The 24,743-nt window shown below is 39.3% G+C and overlaps 1 protein-coding gene across 3 annotated transcripts in view; it reads left to right on the top strand.

Moving 5' to 3' along the window:
- LOC126248554 (WD and tetratricopeptide repeats protein 1-like) overlaps window positions 1–24,743 on the top strand; it is a 208,142-nt gene that overhangs the window by 36,248 nt on the left and 147,151 nt on the right. For all 3 annotated transcript variants that reach the window (XM_049949637.1, XM_049949635.1, XM_049949636.1), the window contains exon 5: window positions 6,643–6,830. In XM_049949637.1, the coding sequence (XP_049805594.1) occupies window positions 6,643–6,830 (188 nt within the window). The remainder of the gene's footprint in view (window positions 1–6,642; window positions 6,831–24,743) is intronic.

Here is a 24,743-nt window from a genome sequence, read left to right as displayed (position 1 = left end):
ACATAGATGCAGTTCAGACTGGCATGGGAAGAAGTTCTCTCGATTGTACCAGTGCCACCATGAAATGGTCTTTTGTCATGTGATGTGGCAAAGAAATCCCACTCTGTTCAGATGCTGATATCATGTTTGCAAAATTCTTGTGGTATTTGTACTGGGCTGCAGCGCTATCTGAGAAGTAATAAAAGTCGCTAGGTGTTTTATGAAAATAGAATATCATGAAGTTAACCAAATGATGTTGGAAAAGATGAACAATCACAATGTCATGTTTAAGGCATTCTGATATTATTACAAATGAAATGTTGTCAGTTACATGGGTGTATGGATGTCTGTAATAAACAACAAATGGATCCATGGCCTGTGCATTGTTCCAGCAGGACAAATTGATAATTCCCTGCTAAATCACATATAACATTCTATTCATTGTCACGAAGTGTCTGTTTCATATGTTGCAGAAATTCAGGCTTTTGAGAGGCTATGAAGGAGTGCTGCGGAAGCTTTTGTTTAGTCTTTTGATGTTTCCCAAGAACACTTCCACAGAGGATAGACATGTCTGGAGAGTTGTTCTATCTGTAGATGTCCACAGTGTATATTATTACATCAGTTCTATTTTGTTGAACAACTCCTTTAGGTATGTCATGAGAATGTTTACTTGGGAAGTTCACACATGTTGACATACAAATCTTTGGCTGGGTGGGATTATTAATGATCTGTGTGAAGTACAGTTTGTACATTTGAGTTGACAGTCAGCATCACGTCAACTCTTTCAGTTTTGAACCTTCCAAGATGAGCTTCACATTTTCAGGAGTACTATAAACATACATTCTATGGGCACTGGTTGCACCAGCCACAACAAAATTCTTGGGTTTTGAATAGCAAAATTTGGGTAATGCTAGTTTTAGTTTGGATGTTTATCTTAGATTACTTGATGCAACACATTCAGGTTTCCCAGCACTTGACATTTTTGTCAGTGAACCCTGAAACCATTTTCTTTGACAATAACAAAATCCTTCTTTCCATGCAAACTGCAGTTTATATCACCTGTGTTGTAGAATTCTGTGACACAGTTCACAATATGTTTGCTTAGGATAAGTCTCAGATTAGGGGTTGCTAAGATACCACATTCTGTGACGTAATTGTTCTGGTTTTCTCTCTAAATAGTGTGAGGCTCCAAATTAGTTTTCAATCGTTCAAATGCTCCAACTTTTCAGAAGACATGTCAATATTTGGAGCTTGTCACTGCGTGTACTGAAATTTTCTTTCAGTTCTATTATGATTTGAGATTTCAAATTTGTTTCATTCTCTGCATTTTCTGTTATTTATTTTGAATACTACAAACACTTTCTCAAAGTTTTTATGCACGTATGTTTTCCCCCTGTCTCGTGTTTTTCACTAGTGACTCACCAAGGGGTACCAAACTGTCATTTAATACAACTAAATCAGTATCTGGGGCTACAGATGTGTCTGACTTGTCTGAGGAGCTACGAAGATTTGTGATTCCTGCCTGTTTCAATGTAATTGGATCATAAACTGGTCCTAGGTTGCGCATAAATTTTTTCCTATATCTATCACATATTTTGTGATCTGTTGCTATGCTACTGATGATATCAACTGAACAAATTTGCTCTTTCCCTATTACAAATGCTTGCTATTGATCTGTTCATATTGCTCCCTGACGGTGTGTTGCTATCATGCCATATTTTTAAGAGTTGACTTGTTTTTTAGTACTTTGTCACTTTGTTGCAGTTTGCATGCAGTTTGTATTGTTTTATTGTTTCACATTAATTTATATCGTGTAAACCAAATATCATCCCAACTTGAATTTTTTACTATGTTGTGTATTGTAACATAAAAAAGTGAATATATATTTTCAGAAATTTTGAAGTTAACATGTTTTGAGTTACTCAAGGTTGAAGGACAAGGCCACTGACCTGAATTATATACATTTTTGAATATGGTCATGATGGACAGAATTTGAAAGCTTGTTCTTACCCCATTGTAAAATTACAGTGTTCACGGTTCTATCACTGTTAAAACAGAAGTTACAGCCCTTTTTGTCTGCAGCGTGCATCGAATTTCCTGCAAATTTATATAACTTCAGGTGCCCATTACTTTTGTTATACTTGTGCTACTGTTATGAAATTTGGCATTTTTCGTTCTCTCAACATGTACAATGAGCACACAAAATTTGATAAAAAATGGGGATGTTCGGGTTGAAAATTTTACTTTTCTGTGTTGATTTGACATGGAATTGACATTAACGTGTATGAGCAATGAATTAACATGTTTAGAGTTTGAAGAACATTGAAAGAGATACTGCTCAGTAGCAGCAGTACCGTGGGCATCAGGGATGTTGGTGTACAGGGAAGTTGCATCAACAGTGACGAGTAGGGGTCCAGGAGGTAAAGGGGTGGGGGATTGCGGATAGTTGATGAAGGAAATGGTTGGTATCTTGGATGTGGGAGGCTAGATTTTGGGCAATTGGCTGGAGGGGAGGTGTTGATCGATGAGGGCCTAAATTCTTCCAGTGTGGGCATAATAATCTGCTACAATGGGGTGTTTTAAGCAGGAATTGGAGGTCATGTGGAATCACTCTGGCTGAGTTTATAGGTGGAAGAGTTATATGTAATAAAGTACAAAACTACAACTTACTGCCAGTTGTGGGAAATTTTAATGCACAGCTTGGGCAAAATAAATACAGAAACTATCAGGGAGATGCATATTACTTGAAGAAGTAATGAGAATGGGGTATATTGTGTCAGTTTGCTGCTAGAAATAATTTACTCATTAAGAGTATGAGTTCCCACATAAAAGAATATATCTTGGGGCAAGTGTAAATGGAGTAGTTAACCAAATGGACCATGTGTCAGTAATGGAATGATATGATATGCCACATCAGGAACTGCAGGGGTCCAAACCGTGGTTCAGACTGTTATGCTGTAAAAGGTGTAGCGAGAGAGAAGTTAGCAGTAATACATAAAAATGAGGAAAAAAGCAAATTGGAATGTAGCAAAACTGAATGATCCTGAAATTGTAAAAGCATACCAAATAAAAGTTAATGATGTCCTGACAGCCAGCAAGGAAACAGTGGGAAATCAAGACAGATGGAATAGGATCCAGAAAGTAGTGAGTCAGAAGACGAAGCAGTTGGGATAAGAAGAATGGAAAGAAATGAATGGTTTGATGATGAATGTAGACTAGCAGTAGAACATAAAAATGCAGCAAGACTGAGAATGATACAGAGAGAGACAAGAAGAAATGTGGAGCTGTGTAAAGAATTAAGGTCTAATGCTTATAGGATATCTAAGAAAGAGAAAAAGGAATGTCTGAAAGCAAAATTTCAAGAGATTGAGGAACAGGAAAAGAATGAGATGAGAAAATTTTATCATACAACAGGAAAGATAAGAAAAAAATTTCAGCACACGCAAAATGCATGTAAAAATAGAAGTGATGATATAATCAGAGAGGAACAAAAAATATTGCAGAGATGGGGAGAATATTTAAAAGATATGCTCAGTACCAACTTAGATCAGGTATTAAGAGATTCACAAGAATAGGAGAGTATAGAGGCAAGAGAGGATGAAAGGGAAGAAACAAAAATACCAACACTGAAGGAGGTGGAATTGGTGATATACAAATTGAAAAATAACTGTGCACCTGGTGAAGGTTGAATTGTTCCATAACTTATAAAATTAACTGTTCATTCTTTACTACATGAAATACATGTATTAATAAATGAAAACATGCCTCAGGAGCACTGCATACTGTGATACAAAAAACAGACAAGAGGAATTGCAGTGATGAAATTCAGTCAGATATGTGCATATGCAGATGATATTGCAATTGTTTCAAGAAATGTAAACACCCTTAAAGAATTGTACAAAATAATGGAAGTAGAAGGAGCAAAAATTAGTGTTAACAGTAAATGAAAACAAGACCCAATACATGGTAATATCCAATTCTAAGGCAAGTACATCATATGACCTGAAGGCGTATAGTAAAAATTTTAAAGCTGTCAACTGCTTCCTTTGTTTAGGTGTACTCTTAACCAGTGATAATAATATGAGACAGTACATTAGAGAAAGGATACAAGCAGGAGACAGTGCCTATTATGCAAATTACAGGTATTCAATAATTCTCTAGTTACAAGATCAACCAAATTAAACAGTATACTGTTTCCTTGTGCAACCAGTGATTACATATGGGTCAGAAACTTGGACAATGACAGTAGGAGGTATGAACAACGTAAAGGCATTTGAAAGGAAAATCCTGTGAAAAATGTATGGCCCCGTGAGAGAGGGAGAAGCTTGGAGAATGGAGTAGAAACATGAAATACAAGGGAAAGATATAGTGAAATTTGTTAAATCTCAAAGGATGCGCTGTTTAGGACACATGGAGAGGATGACAGGAAACAGGTGACAGGATGCCCAAACAAATACTGAAAGGCAGATTGTATTCCACCAAAAGGAAGGACTGATAAAGAACTAGTTCGCTGGACAATATGTTGGCTGACCTTTCCAAGATGGAAATGTGAGAATGGAAGAGAACAGCAGAGAACATAGATGTTTATAGGAAGATTGTTGAGGAGACTAAGGCACAACTAGGGCTGTAGTGCTGAAAGAGGAGGAGGAGGAGGAGAAGTAGAAGAAGAAGAAGAAGAAGAAATCACACAATTAGTAGAGGCCTTCCACCAGGTAGTCTCTGTGATTCGTAATGACAGTGGTGGAATGTTTGTCTGCAGGTGGGATGATTAGGGGTGGATCTGTTTGGATGTCCTTTCTTCTGCTGAAAGGAAGGGACTTGGAGAAGGCTGGTGAGGCCAGGTTGGAGGTAAGGAATTCCTGGAATGTGACAAAGTGGGTTGTTAGGTGACAATCACAGTTGGATGGTAGTGTGAAGTAGGAGAGACAGGGTTAAACATTAGGATTAGGTTGGCTGCGGATGGAGGGATTGTTAACAAAGAAGTATTTCCATAGCAGGGATTGGAAGAAGGAGAATAGGTCTTTGACATGTCCAACATGGTTACATTTGAGTGTAGGGCTGAAGGTGAGGCCTTTTGATAGGACTGAAACTTATGTAGGGATGAGGGTTTTCATGGAAAGGTTAACAACAGTGTTCCGGAATTGTTTTAGCTCTGGATTTAGTTGAGCCTTGTCAGGGAGTTTTGGGGGATATGACAAGTTGAAATATCAGCTTGGCAGAGTCTGGGTGCTATGAGGGGTTGATGAGGAGGAACAAGGAGGATAGGATAGGGATTGGAGAGTGGTGCCCCAATGTGGCAGTAGGATGTCAGGAGATTGGATAACTTATGGAGATAGTATCTGGAACACTCTTCCAGGTACTGGAGAGCAAAGTATTCAGTTTCAGAGATGTGGTGTATGTAGTAGGGATTGCACAGTAGCTGTATCTTGTGGAGAGAGCTGAGGTGGTTCTGGGACACCTATGCCATGGAGATGCATTTTTGCAGTACCAGGTTTGTGAGGGACAGGGACTGACAGAATCTGAAATGGTGAAGCCATTGTGAAAGGAGGGGTTGGATCCAGAGAAAAGAATTCTTATGGTTAGGCCATTTGAGGGGGATTCCATGGTTTAAGCAGCCTTTAAGGAACAGTATGTGGGACTTGGTTTTAACCAAGGAAAAGGGGTACTTTTCTGAACTGGGAGCAGAAAAGGGGAGCAGGGGTCTGTTGTGGCAGGGATGTGTTGAAGAAATGGGAAATGATGTAGGAAATGGGAAATGATGTAGGAAATGGGCAAATGCGGATATTAGGTGGTTATGAAGGGAGCTGGATAACAGAAAGATGTTTAAAAAATATATGTACAGACACACAAAAATATACACAAATACATAAAATAATTCAAAGATACATTATAATATACACAAACACAAAAAAGTACACATAAATGTGTAAGAATATGTAAAAATATGCACAAACAAATACATAAAAAGTGTGTGTGTGTGTGTGTGTGTGTGTGTGTGTGTGTGTGTGTGTGTGTGTGTGTGTGTTTGTTTTTTCCGCCTCAAGAAGGTTTGATTGAAAGCTGTGTGTGTAACTTGACTCATCTTTATGGTGAGTAGCAATCTATCCTTTTCATAAATTGTTGATATCCCAACCTGGACTTCGACTGTTTTATTTGTGTATCGAGTGTCATATAATCATAGTGGTGGAACAAATGGATTAACTCTATGAAAAACAGAAACGAGTAAAACCTCCATAACTTATTGTTGCATCTGATTATTTCATTGCCATATCAGCAGTGGTTTTAGTGGAATAGAAAACATTTTTGGTAGCAATACGTTGAAACAGCACTAGACCAATTCTTTGCCTGAAAGTCCTGAAGACATTCAGATGTAAAATACTTATACAAACAGGGTGGGCAGTGCAGGAGACTGTAGGGGGGCAACTAAAATACTGATAAAGAAAAATATTACCCAAAAACAGTTCTTATGATTATTGATAGTTGTACAGTATAAACTGCATGTGTCTGTGGAATATGTAGCTCATTCATTAATCATGGCAAACACTTGTTAGAGCAGATTGACATGGCATATGAGATGTAGAACAGTAATCTAGAAGCTAATGATTTCTTCTTTTTTACAGAAAGATTATGTGTTAAGTGACTCATTTTTCCTTTTTCTTTTAGTTTTTACCAAAGACTAATGACAGAGTGCTTGTCACTGGTGCGGGCGACTGTTTGATTAGAGTACATGACATAACATCAAGTGAGACAACACATTCTTGTAGTTGTCATACTGCAAGAGTGAAAAGAATAGCCACTGCACCATCCGTGCCCTATATGTTCTGGAGTGCTTCAGAAGATGGAACTGTGATGTAAGACTAAAATTCATACAAGTAGGCAATATTTGTGAGATGTGCTGTTTATATCCTACACTTTTCCTATTTTTTCTTTATTTAGCGTAGAAAAAACTTTGAATAAAAAAAAATTACAGCAGCTGTGTACACTAAAGTTAATCTTATACTTTGCTGTTATACAGTTGATGCTTTCCTTAGTTTGGTTTGATGGTCTCCACAGCTGAAACATGTTAAATGAAATAATGTAATAAATAAAAAAACATTAAATGATTTAAACAGCATTTACCATAAATATTTCCACGATATCTTTAACAGCTAAGTTGCCAGACTGTTGTGTGTTGGTGGTATATGCATTGCTTGTTGGAGGAAATTTAATGGATTCACTTTTGATGAGCCATTTTTTTGCCCATTTAGTTTGCTATTATTAGAAAGGATTCCCTGAATTTATGATATGATGGTTTGAATTTAACATCTGTTTTCCTGTTTGTGTCATCCGGGAGTTCAATGTCATTTACCTTACAGAGTTTAGTAATTTCCTGCTTAATATTGCTGCAGATTGTGTTTGTTGTGTTCATGGAATCTTTTATATTTTTCAAACACAATGAAAAATTTTTCAGTATTGCTTGTAGTGCACCTATATGTCTTCGTTACAACCAGTTGTCTGTGTAATGTGAAGCGCCCTCTTCTTAGCACAACATACTTTGGTGCCAGGTGTCAGCCACCCTTTCTCTTGTCTTCCATGTATCTCTGATCTGTTGCAAAGGAAAACTGGGTTCATAGTGCTGAAGGAATATTTTTACAAAATAATTATATTTCTCATCCACACTGTGTCTTTGATCAGCTTCTTCCCATTGTTTGTCCTGTGGATATTTTGTCAATTATTTTGTCATCAACTGTTTGTTAGTGTGCTGTATGTATTTGAAAGTTGTGTCTTGAATCTGGTTTATTTTTAATTTTGAGAAGAATCTTCTCACTTTATTGTTTACAGTAGCTGACTGTTGTGTTCACAGCTATACAAAATCCACTTACTTCATTAATGGCTCTTCTTGAAGTTGATGTTTGGATGCCAGAGTCACTGTGTGATTCATTTTAGCTCTTTTTAACCCTTGCCAACATAAATTTCAGCCTTGAAATATTGGCACCCTATGTAATGGAAAGCAGAATACTGGTCTTAGACCAAGAGGGCATATGAATAGAGAAAAACTAGATGACTTTGCTAAATCAATTGGCAAATGCTGATTAGATATCCTCATGACAAGATAATCATAGTATATGTAGCAAAATATGCTGTCCAATTTTGTGTTAGATTGCTGAGAGTGATGGATGGTGGAGTAGAAATTCAATGCTCTTGTAATGTTTCGAATCCCCCTTTTCATTGCTGAAAACATTTCTATTTTGAGCAAAATTAAACAATCGGTTATCCAACAAAGGAAAACCACGTAGTGCGTCGGTTAAGGGTAGTGCAGTCTCCAACAATCTTGATGTTGGCAGGAAATTAACCATAGAGCTTTAGATTGTAGGCCTTTGCTAAGAAGGTAAGCACCATACCATTTTATGATTTATGTGCATTTCATTTATATTTCTTGCAGATTAATGCCTCTGTTACTGATCTGAGATATGATAATTTGTATTAAAGCTACGGTATGTACTTGCATATGTGCTTTCCATTAAGGCATCAGATAAAACAACAGCCCTAATTTCTTGACATATCAAGGACATAGACTTTTGAATTCGTGTCATATGGTTACTAGCTTTTTTCCTGAGGTGGCTGCTTGTGAAACCAACATTTCTTTTGTGGCTTGGGTTTAAATGCAATGGGAGAAATTGATATCCATGTATGCCAAGTGTGAACAGTGAAAAATTTTGAATTATAGTCCATTATCAGTAATTTAGCCGACAGTGATTTAACTTTAATATTGGGCTCTAATTCAAAGACTTGCAAATTTTTCTGTTATTAAAGTAGTTTAGTTCTTTAAATTAAGTCAGTTCAGTGGGTATCCATTTTATTTCAGTCATTGTGTTTGAACGTCACTGTTTATAATCTCTCCATACTTACATCATTGCTGATGAACAACAGTAAGGTTCACTCTTGCATAACTCATCACAATATTTCTTCAATTTTTGGTAAACTCTTTATTTCCTTATCTTTCAGAAATGTGGATTCCTGAATATATAAATTCAACTTTACGATCCCAAGAATTCATTCGGCTTTCACTGTTTCACAACACAAAGCAAATTCTGTTTCTCAATAATTCCTGTTGTTTAACATAAGTCTAGATCACAATTATATTTATTTATTTATTATGAGCAGTTTCGGCTTAAACTAAAGTCATCTTCAGAATGTGAGCCCCCCGTGGCTGGTGGCTCCTGGGTTGTTCTTTCCTTTAGACGTATTTTACAGATGGACTTCCTCCAGTTAACTTTATTTGTAACCTATATAAACTCTACTACTATGACCATGTTAAAGGCAGGCATCAGAATCAGAATTTCATTAGCTCATAACATACATGTCAAAGTACAGGAGACTCGTCAAGCATATAACTATAATAGGTTTTGCATGAAATACAACATTTACTAGAACTATATAGCATTTTTGTACCAGAGTGTTATAGAATTTTCTTTTTATGAAATCAGGTTCAATCTTTTGAATATTTGTCTTTTTTAACTTATTCCATATTTTCGTCCCCATATATTGTGGAGTCTGCACAAAAAGATTGAGTCTATGTGTAGGAAGCATGAATCTTTCTTTGTTTCTAGTTTCATATCCCTGTCTGAAGATATTTCAAGCAAACAAATTCGGATTATTATTTGTGAAAAGAATTATTTCATATAAATACAGTGAGGGAACACTTAATAGTGGCAGACAAGATTCTCTTGACTTTTCGCTACACTTGTTCCTTATAATCTTTTTCTGTAAAGTTAATATTTGCGTCAAATTGCTAGTGTTTCCCCAAAAGACTTTGCCGTATCTCACTATTTCCTCGAAGTAGCAATGGTACACTTATCTTTTTCGTGTCTATTACAGTGACATTGGCTATGATTGACATAGCAAATGCCAGTCTGTTCAGTTTGTTTTTTAAATAGTCTGTATGTGAAGACCATGACAGATTCCAGTCCAACTGCATTCCTAAGAATTTAACACATTCTGCCTCGTTTAGTTCCAGACTTCCTTGCATAATTTGAATATCATTTATTTTTTACTGTTTTGTCTTACACTGCATAAGCTGTGTTTTTTAAATAATTAGTTCTAGGCCATTTAGACGGAACACCACATCTAGATTTTCTAGAGTTTTTATGGCATTTTTGGGAATTTCTTCTGCATTTTCATATTCTATCAGTACTGATGTGTCATCAGTGAATAAAAATGAATGATGATTTATGTTTATGGGTAAGTTATTTATGTAAAAATAAAAAACAGTATAGGGTCCAGAATTGAACCTTGTGGTACCTACTGTGAGATAGTTCTCCATTTTGATGAATATTTTCCTTTGCGTGATGTACTGACTACCCTTTGCTCTCTCTTTGTCAAATATTACTTACACCACTCTAAGGCACTGCTGTAATTCGATATTTTTGCATTTTAGGTAATAATAGTGAGTGGCTCACATAGTTGAACGCTTTGGATAAGTCACAGAAGATTCCTGCAGCTTTTTGTGATTTATCTAAGGTGGAACTAACTATATTTATGAATTTGTTAATTGCATAAATTGTATTTTTACTTTTTTGGAAGTCATATTGATTTTTTGAGATTGTGTTAAACCTGTGACAAAACTTGTGAATCTGGATTGCAACAATCATTTTAGATATTTTAGAAAACAGAGGAAGAAGGGAAATTGGACGGCATTTTCCCATATAAAGAGAGCCTTTTTTAAATAATGGTTTCACTTCCGCTTAGTTTAGAATGTCTGGAAAGTAACCTCCTTCAAGTGGCTTATTAATTATTTCAGACAGTGAGTGTGCTATTATATTTGAGACTGGTTTGATGATTTTCACAGGTATTTCAGGCCATCCCACAGAATTTTCATAGTTTTTTCTACATCTTTTACTGTTACTTTGTCACATTTAATTAGACTCTGATCGCTCAGACTTGACCCAAATAAATTTATGTTATCTTGATAGGAATCTACATCTACATTGACATCACATTTTGCTACCATTATAAAAAAAAATTGTTAGCCTGTTATAAAAAAAATTGTTAAAATTTTCTGATGTTTGAGCAGGATTTACAATTATTTTGTCTTGTACGTTTATTTCATAAATTTCCTGGTGGCTAGGATTGATTCCAGGTTCAGACTTGAAAACTGTCCAAACAACCTTGGATTTATTTCTGTGCTTGTTGATAATTTAGTATTTACCATTTTCTTTGCTGCTTGTACAGCCTTCCTAAATATTTTTTTATATGATTTAACATAGCTAATGAACTCAAGACCGTTATTGGATTTCAGCTCACTATGTAGCTGTCTCTTTCTATTGTTGTTGTTGTTGTGGTCTTCAGTCCAGGGACTGGTTTGATGCAGCTCTCCATGCTACTCTATCCTGTGCGAGCTTCATCTCATCTTCCAGAACCTACTGCAACCTACGTCCTGAATCTGTTTAGTGTATTCACCTATTGGTCTCCCTCTATGATTTTTACCCTCCACGCTACCCTCCAATACTAAATTGGTGATCCCTTGATGCCTCAGAATATGCCCTACCAACCGATCCCTTCTTCTAGTCAAGTTGTGCCACAAATTTCTCTTATCTCCAATTCTAGTCAATACCCCCTCATTAGTTACGTGATCTACCCATCTAATCTTCAGCATTCTTCTGTAGCACCACATTTTGAAAGCTTCTATTCTCTTCTTGTCTAAACTATTTATTGTCCATGTTTCACTTCCATACATGGTTACACTCCATACGAATACTTTCAGAAACGACTTCCTGACACTTAAATCTGTACTCGATGTTAACAAATTTCTATTCTTCAGAAACACTTTCCTTGCCATTGCCAGTCTACATTTTATATCTTCTCTACTTCGACCATCATCAGTTATTTTGCTCCCCAAATAGCAAAACTCATTTACTACTTTAAGCGTCTCATTTTGTAATCTAATTCCCACAGCATCATCTGATTTAATTCGATTACATTCCATTATCCTCATTTTGCTTTAGTTGATGTTCATCTTATATCCTCCTATCAAGACACTGTCCATTCCGTTCAGCTGCTCTTCCAGGTCCTTTGCTGTCTCTGCCAGAATTACAGTGTCATCGGCGAACCTCAAAAGTTTTTATTTCTTCTCCATGGATTTTAATTCCTACTCCAAATTTTTCTTTTGTTTCCTTTACTGCTTGCTCAATATACAGATTGAATAACATTGGGCAGTGGCTACAACCCTGTCTCACTCCCTTCCCAACCACTGCTTCCCTTTCATGCCCCTCGACTCTTATAACTGCCATCTGGTTTCTGTACAAATTGTAAATAGCCTTTCGCTCCCTGTGTTTTACCCCTGCCAACTTCAGAATTTGAAAGAGAGTATTCCAGTCAACATTGTCAAAAGCTTTCTCTAAGTCTACAAATGCTAGAAACGTAGGTTTGTCTTTCCTTAATCTATTTTCTGAGGTAAGTCGTAGGGTCAGTATTGCCTCACGTGTTCCAACAAGTCTACAGAATCCAAACTGATCTACCCTGAGATTGGCTTCTACCAGTTTTTCCATTCGTCTGTAAAGAATTTGTGTCAATATTTTGCAGCCATGGCTTATTAAACTGATAGTTCGGTAATTTTCACATCTGTCAACACCTGCCTTCTTTGGGATTGGAATTATTATATTCTTCTTGAAGTCTGAAGGTATTTCGTCTGGCTTATACATTTTGCTCAACAGATGGTAGAGTTTTGTCAGGAATGGCTCTCCCAATGCCGTCAGTAGTTCTAATGGGATGTTGTCTACTCCCGGGGCCTTGTTTCGAGTCAGGTATTTCAGTACTCTGTCAAACTCTTCACACAGTATAACAGAGGGAAACATTCCACGTGGAAAAAATATATCTAAAAAGAAAGATGATGAGACTTACCAAACAAAAGCGCTGGCAGGTCGATAGTCACACAAACAAACACAAATATACATACAAAATTCAAGCTTTCGCAACAAACTGTTGCCTCATCAGGAAAGAGGGAAGGAGAGGGAAAGACGAAAGGATGTGGGTTTTAAGGGAGAGGGTAAGGAGTCATTCCAATCCTGGGAGCGGAAAGACTTACCTTAGGGGGAAAAAAGGACAGGTATACACTCGCGCAAACACACACATATCCATCCACACATACAGACACAAGCAGACATATTTAAAGACCGATATCTCCTATTTCATCTTTATCTACATTCTCTTCCATTTCCATAATATTGTCCTCAAGAACATCGTCCTTGTATAGACCCTTCATATACTCCTTCCACCTTTCTGCTTTCCCTTCTTTGCTTAGAACTGGGTTTCCAGCTGAGCTCTTGGTATTCATGCAAGTGGTTCTCTTTTCTCCAAAGGTCTCTTTAATTTTCCTGTAGGCAGTATCTATCTTACCCATAGTGATATGCGCCTCTACATCCTTACATTTGTCCTCTAGCCATCCCTGCTTGGTCATTTTGCACTCCCTGTCGATCTCATTTTTGAGACGTTTGTATCCATTTTTGCATGCTTCATTTACTGCATTTTTGTATTTTCTCCTTTCATCAATTAAATTCAATATCTCTTCTGTTACCCAAAGATTTCTATTAGCCCTCGTCTTTTTACCTACTTGATCCTCTGCTACCTTCACTATTTAATCTCTCGAAGCTACCCATTCTTCTTCTACTGTATTTCTTTCCCCCATTCTTGTCAATCGTTCCCTAATGCTCTTCCTGAAGCTCTCTACAACCTCTGGGTCTTTCAGTTTATCCAGGTCCCATCTCCTCAAATTCCCACCTTTTTGCAGTTTCTTCAGTTTTAATCTACAGTTCATAATCAATAGATTGTGGTCAGAGTCCACATATGCCCCTGGAAATGTCTTACAATTTAAAACCTGGTTCCTGAATCTCTGTCTTACCATATATAATCTATCTGAGACCTTCCAGTATCTCCAAGCTTCTTCCATGTATACAACCTTCTTTCATGATTCTTGAACTTAGTGTTAGCTATGATTAAGTTATGCTCTGTGCGAAATTCTACCAGGCGGCTTCCTCTTTCATTTCTTAGCCCCAATCCATATTCACCTACTATGTTTCCTTCTCTTCCTTTTCCTACTGTTGAGTTCCAGTCACCCATGACTAGTAAATTTTAGTCTCCCTTCACTATCTGAATAATTTATTTTATCTTATCACATATTTAATCAATCTCTTCGTCATCTGCAGAGCTAGTTGGCATATAAACTTGTACTACTGTGGTAGGCGTGGGCTTTGTGTCTATCTTGGCCACACTAATGCATTCACTATGCTGTTTGTAGTAGTTTACCCGCATTCCTATTTTCCTATTCATTATTAAACCTACTCCTGCATTACCCCTATTTGATTTTGTATTTATAACCCTGTATTCACCTGACCAGAAGTCTTATTCCTCCTGCCACCAAACTTCACTAATTCTCACTATATCTAACTTTAACCTAGCCATTTCCCTTTCTAAATTTTCTAACCTACCTGCCCGATTAAGGGATCTTACATTCCACACTCCGATCCGTAGAACGCCAGTTTTCTTTCTCCTGATAACGTCCTCCTGAGTATTTCCCGCCCGGAGATCCGAATAGAGCACTATTTTACCTCCGGAATATTTTACCCAAGAGGACGCTAGCATCATTTAACTGTACAGTAAAGCTGCACACCCTCGGGAAAAATTACAGCAGTAGTTTCCCCTTGCTTTCAGCCGTTTGCAGAACCAGCACAGCAAGGCTGTGTTGGTTAGTGTTACAAGGCCAGATCAGCCAATCATCCACACTGTTGACCCTGCAACTACTGAAAAGGCTTCTGCTCCTCTTCAGGAACCACACGTTTGTCTTGCCTCTCAACAGATACCCCTCCGTTGTGGTTGCACCTGCGGTACGGCTATCTGTGTCGCTGAGGCACACAAGCCTCCCCACCAATGGCAAGGTCCATGATTCATGGGGGGGGGGGGGGGGGGGGCTCTTTCTATGCCGTTAGTAACCCACTGTAGTTTAGTACTTGCCTTTCTGTGATAGACTACAGATGGAAAAGTTTCATTGAAAACATCCAAAAAGCTGTTTAAGAACTTATCAAAAATTTTGAACATGGGCTTTCATGTTGTAATGTTACCAATTTATCTCACTCAGTCTACAACAGAAGAAGTGCATGTTTTCTTCACTGAACTGTCTTTTCATGAAACATCTTTACTTACTTTTAGTAATTCAATAAGCGAAGCAGAGTGATCTGAGATACCTAGGTTTAAAGAGCATTTAACAGTGTCATGAAATGAAATGTAGAATTGGTTAAAATGTTCTCCATACACGTTGCAGTTCACTCATTTGCTCTGGTGAAATTTAGTCTAAAGCCATATTTTTGAATTAAGTAAACAAACTTAGTTGACAAGCTTGTTTCACTTGCCGTATTTATGTTAAAATCAGCAACAGTTACTATTTCCTTCCTCTTTTCTTTTGTGATTTTGTGTAGGAGACACTGGACTTTCTCTAAAAGTAATTTAGTCACAACACTACCAGTAATCCTATATGTTGAGGTAATATTATCATGTTGTGTTCTAGCTCTACACAGCAACTTTCTAAAGAGCTGTTAACCAGTATACGTGAGCCAATATGGGTTCTGTTTTTCCTACAAAAACCGTTAGCTACTGTAAAGTTTTTTAATTTGTTTAAAACTATGACTGAATCTTTCTTAAGCCATTGTTCATGTAGGCAAATGACTTTGATATTTCTTCCTTCTGAAAGAATAATTTGTAGCTTGTCAATGTTTGTTATTTTATCCTGTGGATACATTGCATTGAGGCCATCCATGTCCCAGTGCATTAAGAATGAATACTTACTTGTATAGTTTTAAATACATCTTTCCTTGAACACTGTTCCTCTTTTTTTACTGTGTTTTTTGTTTTTCACCCCCATCACTGGCTATTACTTTCTGTTGCTTCGTATAATTTTGCACTTATCAATAAAGATTTTGCTGAAAGTTATGGAACCTAACCTATTTAGATGCAACCCATCCTGTGCTATACAATTTTTGGTGATAAACGTGTTTGAGTCTACAAATATTGCTCCTAGTCCATTACACTGATCACAGATGTTGCAGTTTATTCTGTCTATGTATTTGTCACTCACCGATCATCCATGTAGTATGCAGCTTATTATGATTCTTGAATGTGAATAAATGCTTTTCACTGATAGAATCACATTCCGTGTTGCATTAATGAGGTCCTCTTTGCTGCAACTTTGAAATGAATTTTTCCCAGTATGTACACACACACACTTTTGTAGTATTCACTGTTGATTATGTTTCTTGAGTTTTGCTGTACCCGCAGAATATTCTTGAAATGTTTATTTAACTGATGCATTCTGATTCCTGGGCACACATTGACTTCACAGTTTGGAATCATGACGTTTTTGAGCATTGAATGACTGATTATTAGGAAGTCATTTTCCACCCCACTTTTTTCTCCTGTTTGATGCCTGTCTTTCTTCTTGTGCTGTACGATAGTTCATTTATAATGGTTTGTAGTTTCTGTGCAGTTAGAATTATTTATCACTTTTTCAGGAGCATCGGATATATCTTCTATTGCATCATTTTCTGAATAGGAAACATGCCGATTGTCATGGCTTTGTTCACTCAAAGACACACTAATTCCACACTTCTGTGCACATTTACCACATGCAAGGTTTGCGTTTCCTCCATTTAAGGCAACTATCTCCTCTTTAAGTGTTTCAATGTCACTATATATTATTATTATTATTTCATTATTGTTATTTCATTTTTTGAGTTTATTGTGTTTAACAGTTATGCCCGTTTGTCACCCACACAGTCACGACGTGACCAAGGTGAATCATCATTTATGAACTTAAGGTTCACTTTGGCACATCTTTCATGCATGCAGAACTTGCATTTGACGCACATTATCCCTTTTATCACTCGTTTCTATCACTTTTTGTACACTGCTGTACTACATATGTTTTTTTGAAGATCAAAGTGTTACTGCACTGTCCTTTTGGTGCCATCTTGGCGCCTTGCTTTCTGAGCTAGGTGTGCTGTGTACTTGCATGCTCAATCCGTCAAGTAGTGTTGAGAGTGGATAAAATTGAATGCCTCCTACTGGGAAACATGAATGTTCAAGAAACCACATACCAGAAATTTCTAGATAAAATGATTCTCATATGACTTCAAAGTTGCTGTAAACTTGAAGCTCACAGGCCACTTTTTAAGAATTCTCTGTAAAACCATAAAAAATGAATGAAACATTTACATTTACAACTTCTGCTTTAGTCTCCAGGGAGTTAGTTAAGACTCAGTTATCCCCTCACACATTTACACATTCCACTTTTATTTGAAGAACTTTGTTCACTTATCTTAAAAAAGAAATCTCAATTATCATATTACAATGCAAAATTACATGCAGTGATAGTTATCAGACAGATGGCTTGTCAAAAATTGTATTGTTTTCTAAAGTATGTTTTTTAAGATAAAGAATTACAAGAAAAAACATTTACACATAATTATGATGAACACCGAAATGCAATCTGTAAGAGACTTACCATATGCCATAGTGTTTTTGGTAACAATTTACACGACAAAGTGCAGTACTTTGTAAAACACAACATCTAGTATCATTTTACACAATAAAACTGATTAAGTGTGACCACCACATTATAGCAGAGATTACAGCAATAAGACGTGAAAAATAAATAAATTAAAAAAAACACACACACAAATCCTATGTGACAAATCTTGCAAATGGTCCATTGTTTACTATTGTTTGAAAGTACATGATTCATCATCAAGTCCATATTAAAAATTGCTATATTATGAAAAGGACAGATTACTACTCAGCATATAGAGATGATGTTGAGTCACAGACAGGCACAACAAAAAAGACTGCTATACGTTTGAGCTTTTGGTCAAAAGGTCTTCTTCTGAAGTAGAAAACACGCACTCACACATGCACACAAGCACATCTCACACGTGTTTGACTACTTTTCTCTGGCTGCTGTGGCAGCAGTCAGGCCACAGTGGTCAGAGATGGTGGTACTTAAATGTATAGCAGTTTTTTGTTGTGCCTGTCTGTGACTCGACGTATTCTGTTGGTGAATAGCAGTCTCTCATTTTCATAATATTGTTGTTATTTCATCTTGGACTTTTCACTGTTTGGTATTAAAAATTATTTTGTTTTGTTTTGTTTTCTTTTCTTTGTATTTGTTTATTTAACTTACGAGGGAACCTCCCCATCGCACCCCCCTCAGATTTAGTTATAAGTTGGCATAGTGGATAGGCCTTGAAAAACTGAACACAGATCAATCGAGAAAACAGGAAGAAGTTGTGTGGAACTATGAAAAAAAATAAGCAAAATATACAAACAGAGTAGTCCATGAGTATGATAGGCAACATCTAGGACAACGTGAAATGAGGAGCGCCATGGTCCCGTGGTTAGCGTGAGCAGCTGCAGACCGAGAGGTCCTTGGTTCAAGTCTTCCTCGAGTGAAGATTTTAATTTTTTATTTTCAGACAATTATCAAAGTTCAGGCACTCACACATAATCAACTTCGCTCTCCAAAATTCCAGGACATGTTCAGATTTCTTTGGACATATGCAGGATTTGACGGTCTACAGACGGAAACATTTGAAAACGTTAAAAACATGTTTTGACAGAGCACGGAAAACTGTGCGACTGTGAAACTGTTGCATTCATTTGTTGCAGTTTATGTGACAAACTCTTATGTTTTCATCACTTTTTTGTGAGTGATTATCACATCCACAAGAAAACCTAAATCGGGCAAGGTAGAAGAATCTTATTACCCATTCGCCAAGTGTACAAGTTAGGTGGGTCGACAACATATTCCTGTCATGTGACGCACATGCCGTCACCAGTGTCATATAGAATATATCAGACGTGTTTTCCTGTGGAGGAATCGGTTGACCTATGACCTTGCGATCAAATGTTTTCGGTTCCCATTGGAGAGGCACGTCCTATAGTCTAGTAATAGCACGGTTTTGCGGTGCGGTCGCAAAACACAGACACTAAACTAATTACAGTGAACAGAGACGTCAATGAACGAACGGACAGATCATAACTTTGCGAAAATAAAGAATGTAAAATTTTCACTCGACGGAAGACTTGCATCTAGGACCTCTCGTTCCGCAGCTGCTCACGCTAAGAACGGGACCACGGCGCTCCTGAGCTCACATACCCCGTGATGCTGCCTATCTTGCACATGGACACCGCAGTTTGTATATTTTGCTTATTTTTTTCATAGTTCCACACAACTTCTTCCTGTTTTCTCGATTGATCTGTGTTCAGTTTTTTAAGGCCTAGCCACTGTGCCAACTTATAACTAAATCTGAGGGTGGTGCGATGGGGAGGTTCCCTTGTTAGTACTTTTTGATTTTGGATATATATGACTCCACTGTTACAAATGAACCCTACATTTATTTTATTTTCTTTCCTGCTGAGGCAATAGTTCGGGCTGACCAGGTGTGAATGAGAATACTTTTCTGTAGTTTTAGTTGACTTAGCTAATTCATGATTGCAGAGTGATACTGATGAATGTCTTATCACAAGTTAATGGAATAGTTTAGTAAATATATTTTGCAGAAGCTGATTACATCATGCATCTCTACCAGATGGCTGAACATGGAGTCATATGACAACAAATGCTGATCGTAATTCCCTTCTACTGTGGTTATCTTTTAGCTTCTGTCCCTATTCCAGATGGCAATTCCTGAATGTTGTTCACTTCAAAATTGTATTATGTAAGGCCAGAATTCACTTACAGTTAAAACTTATAAATACCCAATAATCTGTTTTCCTACCAGATATTTAAGAACTAAATTTTATAACGCTTCCTTTTCTGTAATTGAATATCTTACATTCCATTTGTTAACATGCAACTCACAAAATGTATGGTGTTACTCTCCACTCCCTTGACTTTCCTCATTATCTGGTACATCTCTTGTAAAATCCTTGTCCAATTTGAGGTGCACAAATCACTTTGGCTCACACAGGTGATCTGATTCACCAAAAACCAATATGGCATTCCTCATTCTATTGCCACATATTTTTCTTTTCTATATCTACAGCTACATCTACATGGATACTTTGCAAATCTTACTTAAGTGCCTGGCAGAGGGTTTATCAAACCACCTGCACAATTATTCTCTATTATTCCACTCTAGAACACCTCATGGAAAAAGTGAACACCTATATCTTCAACTGAAACAACAAGTTTACTGTTACTATATACTGTTACCATATACTGTTTGTTTATCTCCACGACACATTTCTGAGGTTTAAACTTCCATCATTGCCCCATGCAGGTTTGGGGGTTAGAATAGGCTCGAGGTATTCCTTTTTGTATCCTGCCTGGAAGGCGGCACGTGGGTAGGAGCAGGAGCAGGAAAAATATTTCGGTACTGCTCGTAAGTAAAAGTGGTTTACTAGAGCCTGAATACATATACAGAGGCATACATAATTGTACAGATGAGCACAGTCTCAAGCTGAAGCTAAGTGTCCTGGCTGCCTGCTCTTGATCAAATGGGTTGAATCTGTAACGGAGCTCGTAGACCTGGACAGCGCCTGCTCTAGGGCGCTGTCGTCGGTGTTGGTGTTGTAGTGCCAACCTACGCTGTGGCTTCGGAGCTATTGATACCACATCCCTTCCCCCTGAAATGACGGACTGTCGTTGAGTATAGCTTCCGACGGTGAGTGGAGAGATCCAGGCGCTGCGCAGCTGAGGGGATGGACAGCGGAACTGCCGGGGCGTGCTGTCCATCCACGATCCCGAATTGCTTGCGAGGGCGTGAGGAAAACGCCCCATGGAAAACCTGCTTGGGCCGTGCGCCACTACTGGGTATGCTCGGATGAGGAGGCGGCACAACGACCTCCATGGGCGGCGGAGGCGGCAGCAGTGTGACATCAGCCACAGTGTCCATCGGTTTTACCACCACGGAGGAGTATGGTGGCGGCAGCCGGAGGTGGGGCCGTTGCAGTGGCGGCGAGAGGCCCCTGTCCGGTGCAGGTGACCGGACCAGCAGCGGTGATGACAGCAGGCGCGCCCGCGGAGGTGCGAGCGGCGGAGGCGCCGTCGGTGGAGACGTGGACTCAGGCGGCGGAAGCCGCGAAGCCTCCAATTCTGCCGGAAAAAAACCAGCAGCAGAAAGCCGGGGATGGCACAAATGGATCTGGTTCCAGCGTCGCTAGACAGTGCCGGAGGGAGAAGAAATGAGAAATAAGGCACGGCGAAGCTGGCGAAGAATGCGCCCCTGCTCCCAGATAGAACACCAAATCATGTGGCGCGAAGCCAGAATGAGGCGAAGCAACGGGAGTGTGCGGCGGCGGGTGCAATAGCTGTAGGAGTAACCGATGGGTGCGGCCGTGTAGCAATTCCGCAGGGGAACGGGTGCCGCGTGGCTGAGAGCGATAGGAAGCAAGGAAAGTCCAGAGGGCGTGCTTGCGAGAGTGCGTGGTGCACAACTTGCTCATCTGCGACTTAAATGTACACACAGTGTTCAGCCTCGCCATTTGACTGGGGGTGAAACGGGGCTGAGGTCAGATGGCGAATGCCATTAGCAGCACAGAATGCTTCAAACTCGGAGGACACGAAATGGGGGCCATTGTCGGAGACAATAACTTCAGGAAGGCCCTCAATGCAAAAAATAGACATCAAAGCCCGAATAGTACTAGCTGACATAGTAGAAGACATAGGTACAAAAAAAGGGAAGTTGCTGTACGCATCAATAACTATCAAGCAGTGGGTGTTTTAGAAAGGACCTGCAAAATCAATATGAATGTGCTGCAAAGGCACAGTAGGAGTCGGGCACACAAAGAAGCGCTGGCGGGGAGCAGATTGATGCTCCGCACAAGAGCGACAGGTAGCAAGCAAACTCTTAATATTTTTATCAATGCCGACCCAAGTGCAGTGATGACGCGCTAATTGCTTCATCTGCCCTATACCCCAATGACCAGCATGCAGTAAACGGAGGGTTTCCGACTGCAGCGAACAAGGTACAGCCACACGAGACTGATCATTGTCAATTTGTAACAAGGTAACAACGTGGTGTACAGAAAAGTTGTGACATTGTGCAAAGTAACGTCGAACAAGCGGATCACAAATCTGCGTAGCAGAGTGAGGCTATTGAGTATGAATATACTGCAAAAGAAACTGTGAAGAAGCATCGGCGGCTGTCGTGGAGGCTATGCGACCAAAATCCACTGGAAAACCATCAGCTAATTCCTTATCTTGTGAATCAATAAAGACGAACGTTGCAACTTTTGTGCCGTATGGGCCGGAACTGGCTTTGACGGGTGGAACGACGATGTCAAAGGCTTATGGTCAGTGACCAAATAGAACTTTCGACCGTACAAAAAATTATGAAACTTAGTTACTCCATAGACAATAGCTAAGGCTTCTTTCTCCATTAGAGAATAGTTTTGCTGGGCAGAATTGAGCAACTTAGACGCAAAAGCGACCCGGCGATTGACAGAATTAATGCGGTGCGAGAGAACCACTCCAATGCCGTGCGAAGATGCATCGACAGCCAAGACAACTGGTTTGGAGGTATCAAAAGGAATCAAACAGTGATGACTCAACAAAGCAGATTTGAGCTTGTGTAAAGCAGCGTCACATTCCGAAAACCAAACAAAAGGAACTTTCTTACGTCGAAGGCAATGCAAAGGTGCTGCAATCTGCACTGCATTTGGTATAAACAGACTATAATAAGTGATTCTGCCCAACACAGACAGAAGTTCCTTCAAGTTCCTGGATTCTGGCAAGTCTCTAATCGCAGTGAAATGTGACGGTGAGGGGTGGATACCCTGTCCGTTAATCATATGTCCTAAATACTGAACCTAAGTTTGAAAAGAATTGCACTTGTCTCTGTTACACTTTAGTCCTGCCTGCAAAGTGATTTCCCTAAATCGCTCCAGGCAAATGCCGGGATGGTTCCTTTCAAAGGGCACGGCCGACTTCCTTCCCCGTCCTTCCCTAATCCGATGAGACCGATGCCCTTTCTGTCTGGTCTCCTTCCCCAAAACAACCAACCAATCCTGCCTGCAAAAATACAGTAAATATGGCATGGAAATTGTGCAAATGTTCGTCAGGGGTGCGACCTAATACAACTATATCGTCCAGATAATTGGAACAACCAGGGAAAGTGGCACACAACTGCTGCAAGTAAGCAGGTGCAAAAGCACAACCGAACGGAAGGCGGCGAAACTTGAACAATCCAAGGTGGGTGTTGATCACAAAATAGCGCTGTGACTGTGCGTCGAGCGGAATCTGAAAATACGCGTCCTGCAAGTCAATCATGGAAAATAATTTTCCCGCACCAAGCTTATCAAAAATGTCTTCAGGACGCGGTAAGGGAAACGTAGCTACCACTGTCTGGGGATTTACTGTAGACTTGAAGTCAGCACAAATACGGAGACGACCGTTTGGTTTCTTCACACACACACACACACACACACACACACACACACACACACACACACTATAGGTGAAGCCCACGGCGAAGCAGAAACAGGTTCAATGACACCACTGTCTTCCAAATGCTTAAGTTCAGAAGCTACGGCGTCGCACAGTGCGTGCGGTGCCGGGAGTGCGTGCCAGAAAATAGGCATGGCATTGTCTTTAACTACAACAGGCACTGCAAAGTCCTTGGCACAACCAAGTCCATCAGAAAAAGAGTTCAACAAAATCATCGCATAGTGCGGCAACACTGTCTGCATGGTCACCAGGGTTGATGCAAAGTACATTGTCCTGATTTGCGAGGCCGAAAAGTTCAAATGCGTGCATGCCAAAAATGTTCGTAGCATCACCAGAGTGGAGCACATGGAAAGACACAGTTTTCATCATTGTACCATACGTGGCTTGCTAACTACTCACACTGAGCACCGAGACTTCCTGTCCAGTAAATGCGGTCAGCGTGGAATGCGAATGACGAAGCGGGAGCGAACCAAGCAACTCATTCGTTGATTTGTTCAGTAAAGAAACTGATGCACAAGTGTCCAGCTGCATGCGAACAGTGTGTCCACAAATGTTCAAAGTCACAAAAAGTTTCCTCGCATCACGCTGAATGTGAGAGGAATTGTCTGGCAAAACTTGATTCACGTGACGAGCTGTCGAAGCACGTGAAGGAGAAGGCTTTGAATACATGGCATTAATATCCATAGGCTGATGTAAAGCAAGATCACAGTGGTTTTCGTCGCGGTGACGCCCACGTGAGTCATGTGAATGGGAGACAAGTTGTGAATTAGTGTTACTCTTAATACACACAGATTGCACATGTCCTTTCTTATTAAAAAAATAACACTGTGCTTGACGGGATGGGCAACTGTCCCGTGGGTGGGCACGAAAGCAGTTCAGACATGATTTCAGTTTCATAGAGGATGCCTGGTTTGAATCATGTTTACGTGCACTTGAGCAGTGCTGCGTGTCTGGCTGGGCTGGGTCCGGGCAGAAGGGCACGTGTTGTACTGTGCTGGCAATACAAACGCCCGGGCTCACGTTGAACGCGGAAGTAGCCATGTCTAATGTATCTTGTCTGTCTAGCAAGTCCACTACTTCCTGCAAATACGGGTTATTAAATCTGAGGATTTGTTTGCGGATGCGGTGATCCGCCACATTCTGCGCAATAGCGTCTCTAATCATTATATCTGCATATGAGCGTCCACACGAGCAATTTAAGGCAAAATCATAACTTAGTCCCTGAAGGTCCGCTAACCAAGATTTATTCGACTGAGTAGGGCCACACCGGAGGCAAAAGAATTTGTAGCGTGCA

The sequence above is a fragment of the Schistocerca nitens genome, chromosome 3, assembly GCF_023898315.1.
Source record: "Schistocerca nitens isolate TAMUIC-IGC-003100 chromosome 3, iqSchNite1.1, whole genome shotgun sequence".
Classification (NCBI taxonomy): Eukaryota; Metazoa; Arthropoda; class Insecta; order Orthoptera; family Acrididae; genus Schistocerca; species Schistocerca nitens.
Note: the sequence above shows the minus strand (reverse complement) of the source record. Positions and strands in the feature narration are given on the sequence as shown.